We start from the raw sequence: 15,627 nt of genomic DNA, 5'->3' as shown, positions 1-15,627 counted from the left end.
AAATTTACAAACTGATGAAGAAACAGTATTGTATTCATGTTTAGTTTAGTTTAGAGACGCATCGCGGAAACAGGCCCTTCGGCCCATCGTGTTCACGCTGGCCAGCAATCCAAGCACCATCCCACTTGGGATAGTTTACAATTATACCAAGCCAATTAACCTACAAACCTGTACGTCTTTGATGTGTGGGAGGAAACTGGAGATCCTGGAGAAAACCCACGTGGGTCACGGGGAGAACGTACAAACTCCGTACAGACAGCACCCGTAGTCAGGGTTGGATTCTGGTCTCTGACGCTGTAAGGCAGCAACTCTACCGCTGCGCCAACGTGCCGACCCCATCTAAGATAGCAGGGTGTCAACAATAGAATTTAGACGAGAATGAAAATATTATAGACTCTTCCAAAAATGATTAAAAGCCTGAAGTGTTTTAAACATAATGCCTAAAGGGCCTGTCCCACTTGGGCTCCATTTGCACGTAATTTACGCTACATCATTTACGCGTCACGCCGAGCACGTGATGCGTGCATGGTGCGCATGAGGCGCACATGGTGCGGGGTGACGTAGGCAGTGATGCGTTGTCGCGCGCGGCGCCCCAAGATTTTGGGATGTACAAAATCTTTGCACGCCATCTGCGTGAGGCGCAAATGACGCCCAAGTGGGACAGGCCCTTAAGACTGCACTGATACCCAGCTGGTATGTAGTTTAGTTTAGAGATACAACACGGAAACAGGCCCTTCGGCCCACCAAGTCTGCACCGACCAGCGATCCCCGCTCATTAACGCTACCCCACACACACAAGGGACAATATATATTTACACCAAACCAATTAACCACAAACCTGTACGTCTCTGGAGTGTGGGAGGAAACCGAAGATCTCGGAGAAAACCCACGCAGGTCACGGGGAGAACGTACAAACTCCGTACAGACGGCACCAGGAGCCGGGATCGAACCTCTGGCATTGAAAGTGCTGTAAGGCAGCAACTGTACCGCTGCGCCACCGTGCCACCCAGTATATCGGTGCAGAGCGACAGTATATCTTTTCATTTTTACCAGTCAGTAAATGGGTTTCATGGTGCCTTTTTTTCCTTTTAATGTCACAGTGAGGTTATTCAGCATTAACCTTTAGAAATATGTTTTCCAGTGTTGGCAGCATTTGATAATATCAGTACCGACGCTCACTGGGTTGCCTGTATTTATGCGGTGGCATTTCAGTGTTCTCTACCACTCAAAATCTGTCATCTCGCTGTCTTTTGTCTCTCCTTCCAAAGCTGACAAGCCTGCATCCACTGAGCCTCAGGTGTCCTGCTCAAAATCCATTCTGTGACTTGCATTGTGGTTCATTTGCTTCCCCTGATTTACATTAATCTGTAAATTTGCTGCTTAAAAAATATATATATAATTCAAGTGCTGTGGGCTTCAGAGGCTAAGCTGGAGGGAGCCAGCAGTTTAGTCTAGAGATACAGTGCGTATACAGGCCCTTCGGCCCATCAAGTCCGAGCTGACCAACGATCCCCGCACATTAACACTCCATCCTACAATCGCCAGGGACAATTTAACATTTACACCAAGCCAATTAACCTACAAACCTGTACGTCATTGGAGTGTGGGAGGAAAACGAAGATCGAAGATCTTGGAGAAAACCCCACGCAGGTCATGGGGAGAACGTACAAACTCCGTACAGAAAGTAACCGTAGGTACTTGGGATCGAACCCGGATCTCTGGCGCTGTAAGTAAGAAACTCTACCCCTGCGCCACCGTGACACCAGTAGGCGACTACCAGAGCCCAACCACCCTACTAAATTAATGAAGCATGTTGGGCATGTGTGTTTAATACAAGCCCCAGCATCAATGGTCCGATTTAACCGAGCAGACAGGCTCGACAGCTGAACACGTTGCACAACTGAGGTGAGCCTCTTTAGGGGCGGCACAGTGGTGCAGCGGTAGAGCTACTGCCTTCCAGCAGCAGAGACCGGGGTTCAACACCGGCTACGGGCGCTGTCTGTACGTAGTTTGTACGTTCTCCCCGTGACCGCGTGGGGTTTCCCCGGGTGCTCTGGTTTCCTCGCACAATCCAAAGACGTACAGGTTTGTAGGTTAATTGGCTTCGGTAATATTGTAAATTGTTCCCAGTGTGTGTTAGTGTGTGGGGATTGCTAGTCGGCACGGACCCGGTGGGGAGAAGGGCCTGTTTCCGTGCTGTATGTCTACACTAAACTGAACTTAATTCTGCATCTCTGAAATCTTAGTGCGACTGCATTGTGAAATTAACTCACGCCAGGCCGTAACCTTTTGTTGCAAAGTTGTTAGGGTGTGGTCATAAGGTCATAAATGATAGGATCGTAAGTGATAAAAAATTCATAAGTGATAAGAATATCATAAGTGATAGGATCCTAAGTGATAAGAATCAGGCCATTCGGTCCATCAAGTCCACTCCGCTATTCAATCATGGCTGATCTATCTCTCCATCCTAACCCCATTCTCCTGCCTTCTCCCCATAACCCCTGACACCCGCACCAATCAAGAATCTATCTATCTCTGCCTAAAAAATATCTATTAAGGACTTTGATGTTTCTTATACTTTGCCTTCTGTGACAAAGAATTCCACAGATTCACCACCTTCTGACTAAAGAAATTCCTCCTCATCTCCTTCCTAAAGAAACACCCTTTAATTCTGAAGCTATGGCCTCTAGTCCTAGACTCTCCCACTAGTGGAAACACCCTCTCCACATTCACTCTATCCAAGCTGCTTGGTTCATTTCAATGAGGTCCTCCCCTCACTGGCCTCCACTAAACGTGCGTTCCTTTTCCTTTATCCTATAGACACGGGGTGTAGGAGGGAAAAGAAAAACAGACGCCTCTTCCCAGGAAGACCAGGACAAGCCATATGTGTGCGACAGTAAGTAGCTCGTGGTGGCGACGAGAAGCTGTGGCCTTCCACCTCCTGCCTCTACACCTTTTTTCTGGCATGCGTAAGAACCGTCTCATCCCTTCTCTGCTCTGTCTTCTGTGAAATTCACTCCTTTTTCTCTTGTTTCTTCTTCTCTGTTTCAGATAGTTTCAAACAAAAGCATAACTCAAAAACATCTGACAAAGGTACTGTGCAGTTGCCGATCTAGTCTATCTGTAACTTTGCATAGACTGCAGCTGTGCTGTTCCTCTTCTTACCTATTTTTAATTTACCTATTTGTGTGCACTTTTTTTATTCATAATATATCCTTTTAATACTTCACTCTTACTAAAACGATTAGCCACTTTTGGAGAGAAAATTATCAATTTAATATCTTGACAGTGTGGTTTCACATGACTAATGGACAATCTTCCTGGTCTCTCTCTCTCTCTTTCTGATTGCAGTCTGTGGCAAGCGCTACAAGAACCGGCCTGGCCTCAGCTATCACTATGCTCACACCCATTTAGCCGATGAGGAAGGAGACGATGACCAAGATTCGGAGCCTTGTTCGCCCCCCGTCCTGAAGAACGAGGGGCATAAAAGTAAGCTGAGCTCGAATCTTCTGAATTTTGTAGTTGGCAGGGCAGTACTCTGCATATCGCCAACGTGGACAATTTTACATTTACACAAAGCCAATTAACCTACAGACCTGTACGTCTTTGGAGTGTGGGAGGAAACCGAAGATCTCAGAGGAAACCCACGCAGATCACGGGGAGAACATACAAACTCCGTACAGATAGCACCCATAGTCGGGATCGAACCCGGGTCTCTGGCGCTGCATTTTGCTGTAAGGCAGCAACTCTACCGCTGCGCCACCGTGACTGCCGAAGTCCCGAGCCATACACACCCTCTCGTCCAGAGCCTGGGTTTCCCCCATCTGCATCATAAACACACACCACATTTAACTCTGCAGTCAGATGGAGACAAAAAGCTGGAGTAACTCAGCGGGTCAGACAGCATCTCGGGATAGAAGGGCACCTCATTGAAACGTACAGAATAGTGAAAGGCTTGGATGGAGTGGATGTGGAGAGGATGTTTCCACTAGTCGGAGAGTCTAGGACTAGAGGTCATGGCCTCAGAATTAACAGGCGTTCTTTTAGGAAGGAGATGATGAGGAATTTCTTTAGTCAGAGGGTGGTGAATCTGTGGGTTTCTTTGCCACAGAAGGCTGTGGAGGCCAAGTCAGTGGATATATTTAAGGCAGAGATAGATAGACTCGTGATTAGTACGAGTGTCGGGGGTTATGGGGAGAAGTCAGGAGAATGGGGTTATGAGGGAGAGATAGATCAGCCATGATTGAATAGACTTGATGGGCTGAATGGCCTAATTCTACTCCTATCACATGATCTTATAATCTTATGAATGTGTGACGTTTCGAGTAGAGACCCTTCTTCACACTGAGTGTCAGGGGAAAGGGACACAAGAGATATGGACGGTGATGCAGAGAGATGTGGAAGACATGAATGAAAGATATGCAAAAAAGTAACGATGATAAAGAAAAAAGGGCCATTGATAGCTGTGTGCTAGATGAAAACGAGTTACAGACAATGAGACACAACAAGATGACGTTGAAGCTGGTGGGGGAGGGATGGAGAGATGGAGAGAGCCTGAGAGATGGAGAGAGAGGGGATGCAAGGGGCACTTGTGGTCTTGTGGAGTCCCATTGTCTGTAATCATGCTGATAAAGTGGATAAAGATATATAAAATCATGAGGGGGGTGTGTAGGGTGAATGCACTTTCTTTGACCCAATGTCGGGGAATCGAGAAACAGGTTTCAGGTGAGAGGGGAAAGATTTAATAGGAGCCCGAGGGGCTACGTTTACATTCAGAGGGTGGTGGGGCATGTGAAACTAATTGCCAGAGGAGGTAGGTGAGGCAGGTAGTTTAACAGCATCGAAAAGACAGGTACATGATAGGCAAGGTTTCCTGTTCATGTAAGGGAAAGGGAGATGGGTCAAGTGTGGACAAATGGGACTAGCTCAGATGGGGCGTCTTGGTTAGCATTGTCAGGTTGGGTCGAAGGGCCTGTAGTACTGTGAGTATTTGCGTGGTGTACCGACCAGAGGGAGTTTTAATCCCTCACCTTAGTTGGCACATCAGTTAAAGGACCAGACTAACAATCCAGAGTGTTCAGATCATACCAAGCTAGCTGCGTCATTTCAATGCTCTTTCATAGCCTAGGATTTAGAAAAGGAACTAGGGGAGTCACGGTGGCGTAGCGGTAAAGTTGCTGCCTTACAGCGCTTTCAGCGCCAGAGACCTAGGTTCGATCCCAACTACGGGTGCTGTCTGTACGGCGTTTGTAAAGAGTTTGTACGTCCTCCCCGTGGTTTTCTCCGAGATCTTCGTTTTCTTCCCACTTTCCAAAGACGTACAGGTTTGTAGGTTAATTGGCTTGGCATGAAAGTAAAAAATGTCCCTAATGTGTGTAGGCTAGTGTTAATGTCGCTGGTCAGTGCGGACTCAGTGGGCCAAAGGGCCTGTTTCTGTATGGTATCTCTCAACCAAACTTGTACTTGTTCACAAACAAAGTGCTGGAACTCAGCAGACCAGGCAACATCTGTGGAGGGAAATGGGCAGGCAATGTTTCGTGTTGGGACTCTTCTTTGCTGTATGGGTCATAAAAGCAACACAATTGCTGTTAACAATCCATCCGGTTTCAGGGGAGGAATCGTCCACCCTTACCTGGTTTGCCCTGTTATGTGTCTCCAGACCCATCCCACGAGCTGACTGTTAAATACCTTCCAAAAACTGCTTGGTTGGACACAGCTAACCACCAACCATCACAAGGGCAGTTATAGATGGGCAATAAATGCTTAGATTAGTTTCTTTTGTTTAGTTTTAGTGCAGTTTAGTTTACTGTCACGTGTACCAAGGTACAATGAAAAACCTTTGTTGCGTGTTATCCAGTCAGCAGAAAGACAATACTTGATTACAATCGAGCCATTTACAGTGTACAGATACATGATAAGGGAATAATGTTTAGTGCAAGGTAAAGCCAGCAAAATCCGATCAAAGATGGTCCGAGGGTCACCAAAGAGGTATATAGTAGTTCAGCACTGCTCTCTGGTTGTGGTGGGATGATTCAGTTGCCTGATAACAGATGGGAAGAAACTGTCCGTGAATCTGGAGGTGTGTGTTTTCACACTTCTATACCTTTTGTCTGATGGGAGAGGGGAGAAGAGGGAGTGGCCGGGGTGCGATTCATCCTTGATTGTTCTGCTGGCCTTGGCGTGAGGTATAAATGGAGTTTATTATTGTGACGTGTACCGAGTTACGGTGAAAAGCTTTTGTTTGTATGCTATACAGTTAAATAAAGGACTATTCATAAATAGAATCAAACCGTCCATGGAGCACAGATTAAGGGTAAAGGATACAATATTTAATGCCAGATAATGTCAGATTAATGATAGCTCAAAGGACTTCATTGGGGTAGATGGGAGGTCAGGACTGCACTATTGCTGAAACAATGCTGGCATTACCTGTGACTCCCGCATCGTGAGAAATGAATAACATGAACAAAGTTACAGAGAGACTGTTTGCAAGAATGCTGCTTTCACTAAGAACATATTACAGTGCAGTACAGCACAGGAACAGGTCCGTCAGCCCACAATGTCCATGCTGAACAGGATACTACATTAAACTAATCTCCTCTGCCTATATATGATCCACACCCCTCCAATCCCTGCATATCTATGTGCCGAAGGCAATCAATATTAATATTAACCGAAGGAAGTGAAAGAGGGGCATTTGGAGACCACTACTTCATTACGGAAATATTATTCTTTATATACTCTTCATCTGCCAACTGTAATTGCTTGTAGTGTGTAGGAATTGACTGTAGATGCTGGTTTACGTCAAAGATAGACACAACATGCTGGAGTAACTCAGCGGGACAAGCAGCATCTCTGGAGAGAAGGAATGGGTGAAGTTTCATGTCGAGACTCTTTTCTGAAGCAGGGTCTCGACCCGAAACATCACCCATTCCTTCTCTCCAGAGATGCTGCCTGTCCTGCTGATTTACTCCAGCATTCTGTGCCTGCCTATAATTACAGTGCAGTTGGATTTATTTGTGATGAAAGCAATCTCATCAGAGGGCGGAACAGTGGTGCGGCTGATAGAGCTGCTGCCTCACAGTGCCAGAGACCCAGGTTTGATCCTGGCCTCGGCACTGTCTCTGTGGAGTTTGCACGTTCTCCCTGTAACTGCGTAGGTTTCCTCCGAATGCTATGGTTTCCTCCCATATCCCAAAGACGTGCGATGTCGTAGGTCAATTGGCATTTTGAATTGCCCCTAGTGTGTGGGGAAAGGATGAGAAAGTGGGATAAGATAGAACCAGTGTGAAGGGCTGATTGTGAACACCAGTGTGGACTCGGTGATCTGAAGGGCCTATATATATATATATATATATATATATATATCCACACTCTATGTGTAAAACTAAAACGAAAGATAACATTTCCTGTCAGCAAAACACAAAGTATTGTGAGATTGAAACAGGAGCGTTTGTTAAATGTAAACTGAAGTGGTGCAGTGCAGCAGAGGAATGATTGCTGGAAGCTTCAGAGGTGTGGAGAGAAAGCCTTCCTGCCCTGACCAGCGGTCGTTTAATGAGGTCTGACTGCAAGATGCAGCGTTTGACAGCTTTGCAGTGACAGCACAGATTGAGCTGAGGAGGATTAAGGAGCGGTGGTTAGGCGAGAGAGAGTGTGAAGAATTGTCCTGGGAGCAACAGACAGCTGAATATTGATCAGTTTTTGCTCAAGTAAGCAAGGTCACGGACTGATGCCTTGCCCCATCGAAGCGAATGAAGGAAGTTGAGGCCTAGGTGTGATGATTGTCCTGATTAGCCGGTTACTATAGAAACCACACCGACCTGAGTGTGGTTGCATTCAACAGCAGCTAAAAATAATTTATTTTGCTCAGCTGCATCCTTTCCTTGTTTCGCTAGCTCGCTGTGTATCAGTAATCAGCAATATCAGCGCAAAACCAGGAGACTGTTTGCATGCTGGCCACAGAAGCTCATATTGCAATCGCTCCACACTCTTAAATCACGATTCCTATCTGTACACTGTAACTGGATCGATTGTAATCATGTATTGCCTTTCCACTGACTGGTTAACATGCAACAAAATGCTTTACACTGTACCTCAGAACACGTGATAATAAACTGAACTAAACTAAACTAAACTAACAACTTAGCAATAGTTTTGCAAGTAAGGCTGGCTGATAGATTCAAAGCGTGGAGAGCGGAAAATGGACCTCATTCTAATAGCATAGGAATTGATTCTTTTTAAAATTTAATTCCATTTAATTCTATTTCCCATGGCCTTTAGTGTTGAAAAGCTTACACGGCACCTGACAAGGGGAAGGTAGTGGGGTGTGACAGCTAGGAATTGGAACGGTGCCAATTAGTGAATGTGGACACGAGCTTTGCAAGCATCTTATAGAGGTGTATAAAATCATGAGAGGAATAGTTCGGGTAGATGCACAGAGTTTTTTACCCAGAGTAGGGGAATCAAGGACCAGAGGACATAGGTTTAAGGTGAAGGTGAAAAGATTTAATAGGAATCTGAGGGATAGCTCTTTCACACAAAGGGTGGTGGGTGAATGGAAAAAGCTGCCAGAGGAAGTTGTTGAGGTTGGGACTCCCAATGTTTAAGAAACAGTTAGACACAAAAAACTGGAGTAACTCAGCGGGACAAGCAGCATCTCTGGAGAGAAGGAATGGGACAGGCAGCATCTCTGGAGAGAAGGAATGGGTGATGTATCGGGATGAGACCCTTCTTCAGACTGATATGATATGCCATTTATTGTCACTATACATGTACAGTGAAACTGAAAGCTGCTCGTACTCAGTGCATACATACAATTTAGCACAAAAAACAAGAAACAGAAAAACAAAAACAGAAGGGAGAAGGGGGGGGGGGGATAGGTGCACAATTCTGCGGCACTACATACATATATACAGATGGAAGTCCGGGTGTTGGGCTGTGAAGTCAGTGCATGTGTGAATTTGAATTCAGAGTAGTTATAGTTTTCGGAAAGCAACGACTTCTGTGTCTATTTGTCCTGGATTAGGACAGGTTTGGAGGGCTGTGGACCAAACAAGGGCAGGTGGGATGAGTGTAGCTGGGACATGTTTGCTGGTGTGGGCAAGTTGGGCCGAAGGATCTGATTACATGGTGTATCACTCTATGACTCTATGACTAAGCCGAAATAAAGAATAACCCAAGGTGAACACAAAATGCTGGAGTAACTCAGTGGGACAGGCAGCATCTCTGGAGAGATGGAATGGATGACGTTTCGGGCTGATGTCAGGGGAGGGGGCGGGACAAAGATAGAATGTGGGCGGAGACAGTGGGACTAGTGGGAGAACTGGGAATGGGAAGGGGAGTGAGAGGGAAAGCAAGGGCTATCTGAATGTTAGAGAAGTCAATGTTCATACCGCTGAGGTGTAAACACCTTTGATTTAAACCAGCATCTGCAATTCTTTCTTACACATAAAGAATAACCCAGATCTATTTACAGATAAATATCATTCATTATATTGCTGCCTTGAACTGTTACTCACTTTTCCAGAAGTTGGTGAGTCCCTACACAACAGCACATTGCAGCACATTAAAGATCGGTAACTTAAATTTTATTTTTCCTCCATTACATCAGATTCCCCGAAGTACTCTGTTCCTCGTTAGTAGCTCAATTCGGAATATTGAATGGGGTGGCACAGTGTCGTCGCAGTAGCAGTAGAGCTACTGTCTTACAGCGCCAGAGGCCCTGGTTTGATCCTGACCATGGTTGCTTTTCTGTACAGAGATTTTATGTTCTCCCCATGACCTGCATGGGTTTTCTCCGAGAGAACGATTCCTCTCACACTCCAAAGAGCATAAATGTATAATAGTCTCTCGTGTGTATAGGGTAGTGTCAATGTGCGGGGATTGCTGGTCGGTGCAGACTCGGTGGGCCGAAGGGCCTGTTTCCGCTCTGGGTCTCTAAACTAAACTAAACTAAGCTAAACTCCATTACACCAGACTCCCCTGTGTACTGTGTTCCTCATTAGTGGCTCACTGCTGAATTTTGAATTTGAATTTTTGATTTGCGAATATTTTTAGATACAGCACCAAACCAGAGATCCCTGCACATCTCGGCCCACTGAGTCCGCACCCACCAGAGATCCCATCACACTTACACTGTCCTACGCACACTAGGGATAATGTACACTTATACCTAGCCAATTAACCTACAAACCTGTACATCTTTGGAGTGTGGGAGGACACAAAGACTGACATTCAATCTGCTAAATATGGAAGGTGACAATAGGAATGATTAAGGAGTGGTGAAGGGCCAATGGCACCAGATGGGGGAGGAGATGTGGCATGGTGGCGCAGCGGTAGAGTTGCTGCCTCACAGCGCCAGAGACCCGGGTTCGATCCTGACTACGGGTGCTGTCTGTTGGAGTTTGTACGTTCTCCCCGTGTTCTGTGTGGGTTTTCTGCGGGATCTCTGGTTTTCTCACACACTCCAAAGATGTGCAGGTTTGGAGGTTAATTGGCTTGATATAAATGTAATTTGTCCCTTGTGTGTGTAGGATAGTGTTAGTGTGCGGGGATCACAGGCCGGTGCAAACTCGGTAGGCCAAAGGACCTGTTTCTGTGCTGTACCTCTAAATTAAACTAAACTAAACTTAATCTAAAGTAAACGGGTGTGGATGAAATGAGTGTGTAATTGGTGAATGGAACTAGGTAGGGAATGGGGATGAAAATGGGGGTGGGGAAGAGGTCTGAGGCAGATGAATTGGCAGAGGGAGCTGAGGTGGATTGGAATGAGAATGAATGAAACACAGGAGGTTAATAGTTCAAAGAAGTACAGGGTTGTAGGTTAATTGGCTTGGTCTAAATGTAAATTGTCCCTAATGTGCGTAGGGTGGTGTAAAGGTGCTAGGATCGCTGGTTTGTTTGGACTCAGTGGGCCGCAGGGCCTGTTTCCGCGCTGAATGTCTAAACTAAACTCAAATTAAAGTCACCGGAAATTGAAAAATTAAATGTTCGTAGCCTTGGGCTGTGGACCACTCGGATGGAGTATCATTCCTCCAGTCATGCTGCCTTTCAACAGAACCGCTTGTGATGTTATTGAGAGGCCGAGCCTGTCCGAGGGGAAATTTCCACTCCTGTCTTTTCTGTGAAGGCTGAGTGTCAGGGAGAGGCCTCGCCATCAATGGTCTTGTGTGTTCTGCTGTCTAGTGTTGTCAGCACGAGCAGCTTTATGCAGAGGCAGCCAGGGTGGGAGGCAGGCTGACTGGGGCTCTTCACAGCAGCAATAGTGGGAGTTGACCTTTGATGAAGGGAAATTACTTTCTCTTGTGACCATATGCCATTAGATTGAAAGATTCTTGATTTAGTGCACCATCCTTCCGTAAGGCATTTACTTGATAGTGAGCCAGTTAGCACTTTAGCTCCCCCTCCATCCCATTCCCACACTGACCTTTCTGTCCTGGGCCTCCTCCACTGTCAGAGTGAGGCCCAGCGCGAATTGCAGGAACACCACCTCATTTTTCGCTTGGGCAGCTCGCAACACAGTGGTCTGAATATTAACTTCTCTAACTTCAAGTAACCCTTGGTCTCCCTCTGTCTCCATCCCTCCCCCATCCCAGTTCTCCCACCAGTCTGACTGCCTTCCTAATTACATTTTATCTCTGTTTGCTGTGTTGTTACCCTAGCAAACAATGATCTATTCTGCATTTTCCTTGAACGTTGTCCCCTTTGATGTCTCGTTTTCACACCTCACCCTTCCATATTTCTGTGTCCCCCTCTCCCCTGACTCTCCGACTGAAGAAGGGTCTCGACCCGAAACATCGCCCATTCCTTCTCTCCAGAGATGCTGCCTGTCCCGCTGAGTTACTCCAGCATTTTGTGTCTATCTTCAACTCAAGCCCACTCTAACAGCCGTTAGATTCACCACAGCTGTGTAGTGGGGAATGCTGCTGGCTAAGATGCCAGCGGATGGGGGAACTAGGCCCCAATTCCCCAGCTGTAGAAGGGCAGTCCTGGGTATGAAATATCTTTCTTTACCTTGTCTGCTCCCTTTACTCCCTTATCCTGCTTGCAAGCAATCTGTGTCACTTAATAGGATAGACGCTAACTGCTGGAGTAACTCAGCGGGACAGGCAGTATCTCTGGAGAGAAGGAATGGGGGATGTTTCAGTTCGAGACTGTGCCACTTAATAACTGAAGCTGACTCTTCCTGGCCATGTAATGAAATTGTCTGATGCATACTGTAGGATTGTGTGGAAATTCTTGTCTGGTAGATAGATTCTGTACAACTTCTTTGTGTTGGAATAGATTTATTATTGTCAGGTCATGAGACAGCCAAGAGTGTTTAATGTTTAATGACGGAACAATGAAATTCTTACTTTCAAGAACGGTGGGCGGCACTGTGGCGCAGCGGTGGAGCTGATGCCGTTCAGCGCCAGAGACCCGGGCTCATGCTGACTACGTGTGCTTGTGTGTGCGTTCTCCCCGTCACCTGCGTGGGTTTTCACCAGGATCTCGGACTTCCTCCCACACTCCAAAGACAGATAGGTTTGTAGGTTAATTGGCTTTGGTAAAATTGTAATATTGTCCCCAGTGGGTGTAGGAGAGTGTTAGTGTGTGGGGATCGCTGGTCAGTGCCGACTCGGTGGGCCGAAGCGCCTGTTTCTGCGCTGTATCTCTAAACTACACTAAACAGCATAACATTTGTATCGACATACAGTTAAAATATATAGTTTGCGTGCTATCTAGACATAACATATTACACATCAGTGCTATCATGCCAGACATAAGTACAACAGGAAATGCAAAGCGAAAAAGTACAAGAGTGCAGAATATAGCGTTACACTTACAGATAAAGTGGTGGATAAACAAAATGAGCATGGGCCACAATTAGGCAGGTTGGGGAATTAGGGCTATTCCCCTATCCTAGGCAAGGTCTGTCAGTAGTCTAATAACAGCAGTGGGATAAATTATTCTGGCTTTTAGTTTAGGTTAGTTTAGAGATACAGGACGGAAAAACAGCGTGGGAAAATTATTCGGCTTGTAGTTTAGGTTTAGTTTGACGTGGAAACAGGCCCTTCGGCCCACCGGGTCCGCGCCGACCAGCGATCCCCGCACATTAACACTGTCCTACACACACTAGGGACAATTTTTACATTTACCAAAGCCAATTAACCTACAAACCTACGATCTCGGAGAAAACCCACGTGGTCATGGGGTGAACGTACAAACCCCGTACAGACAGCACCCGTAGTCGGGATCGAACCTGGGTCTCCGGCGCTGCAAGTTCTGTAAGGCAGTATCTCTACCGTACTGCCCATTGCGAACACTTTGAAAGAGCAATGACCTTTTCCCAGCACAGAGCTCCCCAATCTTCACTGTAAAATATTCTTGCATCGGTTAAAGAAATAACAGCCAGTCACGTAGCCTTGTCAAGGTTACATCAAGCTATTTGTTTCCAGACAGTTCAATAACTCTCAGTCTCTTTGTCCTTCTCAATGCACGCTTCTTATCGCTGCATGCATTCAATTAAGGTAATAAGCAAACGTGCCTTGCAGAAAAAGTATGTAGATCATAAACTTTCTGCAGCTACAAGACTCATTGACCAGGGGATGTGATTTTGACCAGGATATGTGACAGCGTGTGCCCGAGGTAGATGAGACTAATCAGCGTAACAGGCAACCAATTCCAATCAATTTACACAACAAAGTATCGCACAACGGAGTCGAGGAGGATCCCGGGATAAGTGACAATGGGACTTACTACTCCATGTTGTCAGCATGGCGGTGTAGCAGTAGAACTACAGCCTTTACAGCCCCAAAGACCCAGGTTCAATCCTGACTACGGGTGCTTGTCTGTACGGAGTTTGTACGTTCTCCCCGTGACCTGCGTGGGTTTTCTCCGAGATCTTCGGTTTCTTCCCACACTCCAAAGGCGTACAGGTTTGTAGGCCAATTGGCTTGGTGTAATTGTAAAAAAACTGGCTCTAGTGTGTGTAGGGTAGTGTTAATGTGTGGGAATTGTTGGTCGGTGTGAGCCAAATGGCCTGTTTCCGCATTGTATCTCTAAACAACACTAAAACAGCTCTGAATGTTATATGTTGATGCTTGAGTGGAATGCTTCTCATGGAGTGATACAGTATGGAAACCAGCTCTAACAACGACACTGAAGTTGTCCCACTGACTCGGTGTAATCTAATCATGAATTGGCTTTCTGCCGACTGGATAGCACGCCACTAAAGCTTTTCACTGTACACGTGACAATAAACTGAACTGAAACTCAGTGGAGAAGGCCGGTGCTCCAGTGTGGAGCAGAGGTACCTGGAGATATGGATATGTGGAGCAAAGGCAGTCACGGTGGTGCAGCGGTAGAGTTGCTGCTTTACAACGAATGCAGCGCCGGATACCCGGGTTCGATTCCGATTCCGGGTGCTGTCTGTACAGAGTTTGTACGTTCTCCCCGTGACCTGCGTAGGTTTTCTCCGAGATCTTTGGTTTCCTCCCACATTCCAACGACGTGCAAGTTTGTCGGTTAATTGGCTTGGTAAATGTAAAAATTGTCCCTAGTGGGTGCAGGATAGTGTTAATGTGTGGGGATCGCTGGTCGGCGCGGACCCAGTGGGCCGAAGGGCCTGTTTCCGTGATGTATCTCTAAACTAAACTAAACCCAAGCTCCAATGAATTCAAGGCAGATTCCTTTTAATTGCTAAACAGCAGAGAAGGATCTCATTTGCTTTAGAAGTATATATCTTATAGAGGTGTATAAAATATATACAAGAGGTGTTTCCAGGTTGTATCACTCTGACTCTCTCTGACTCTGTATCTTTCTGGTGCACATATCCATAGATACTGCCTGATGCTGAGTTTTCCCAGCATTTTTGGTCAGATGCTGAGCACCCCGGGTGCAGTATAATTTTCAATAGAATATTAATATTATCAATCTCTATTCATCTATTAATAGATATTCCCACATAGAAGGCTTTATCATTTCAGCTCGTAAAGTTTGATGGACTTATCACTGCAAAACAGTGAACGCCTACAATCCCTTTAACCAATTGCCACACAATTACCACACAAATTACCACGCTAAGAATTCCAGACTCCAAATATATGAGCAATATTTTTGCGAAGATACAGTCTTTTTAGGTGAGGCAGAGGTTCACTTGCACCTCCTCCAACCACATCTACTGTATCCGCTGTTCCAGGTGTGGACTCCTGTATATCGGCGAGACCAAGCGCAGGCTCGGCGATCGTATCACTGAACACCTCCGCTCAGTCTGCCTAAACCTACCTGATCTCCCGGTTTTTAAACACGCTAACTCCCCCTCCCATTCCCACACTGACCTTTCTGTCCTGGGCCTCCTCCATTGTCAGAGTGAGGAATTGGAGGAACAACATCTAATATTTCGCTGGGGCAGTTTACACCCCAGCGGTATGAATATTGACTTCTCTAACGTGTGCTGCCCTGTGCCAAAGTGCTGCCCAGAGTCTTGTAAAGTGTTCAAGAAGGAACTGCAGATGCTGGAAAATCGGAGGTACACAAAAGTGCTGGAGAAACTCACCGGATGCAGCAGCATCTATGGAGCGAAGGAAATAGGCACCGTTTCGGGCCAAAACCCTTCTTCAGACTTGTAAAGTGTCCCTAGTCTGA

At 46.2% G+C, this 15,627-nt stretch overlaps 1 protein-coding gene across 6 annotated transcripts in view; it reads left to right on the top strand.

Moving 5' to 3' along the window:
- The window catches only part of LOC129700493 (zinc finger protein DPF3-like), a 156,808-nt gene that overhangs the window by 91,945 nt on the left and 49,236 nt on the right, over positions 1-15,627 (top strand). For 4 of the 6 annotated variants that reach the window (XM_055641026.1, XM_055641031.1, XM_055641029.1 and 1 more), the window contains 3 exons: positions 2,821-2,896; positions 3,052-3,093; positions 3,352-3,489. In XM_055641026.1, the coding sequence (XP_055497001.1) occupies positions 2,821-2,896; positions 3,052-3,093; positions 3,352-3,489 (256 nt within the window). The remainder of the gene's footprint in view (positions 1-2,820; positions 2,897-3,051; positions 3,094-3,351; positions 3,490-15,627) is intronic. The other 2 variants (XM_055641027.1, XM_055641032.1) reach the window with 1 other exon arrangement.

The sequence above is a fragment of the Leucoraja erinacea genome, chromosome 9, assembly GCF_028641065.1.
Source record: "Leucoraja erinacea ecotype New England chromosome 9, Leri_hhj_1, whole genome shotgun sequence".
Taxonomy (NCBI): domain Eukaryota; kingdom Metazoa; phylum Chordata; class Chondrichthyes; order Rajiformes; family Rajidae; genus Leucoraja; species Leucoraja erinaceus.
The sequence above is the reverse complement of the archived record's forward strand: the minus strand, read 5'-3'. Positions and strand labels throughout refer to the sequence as shown.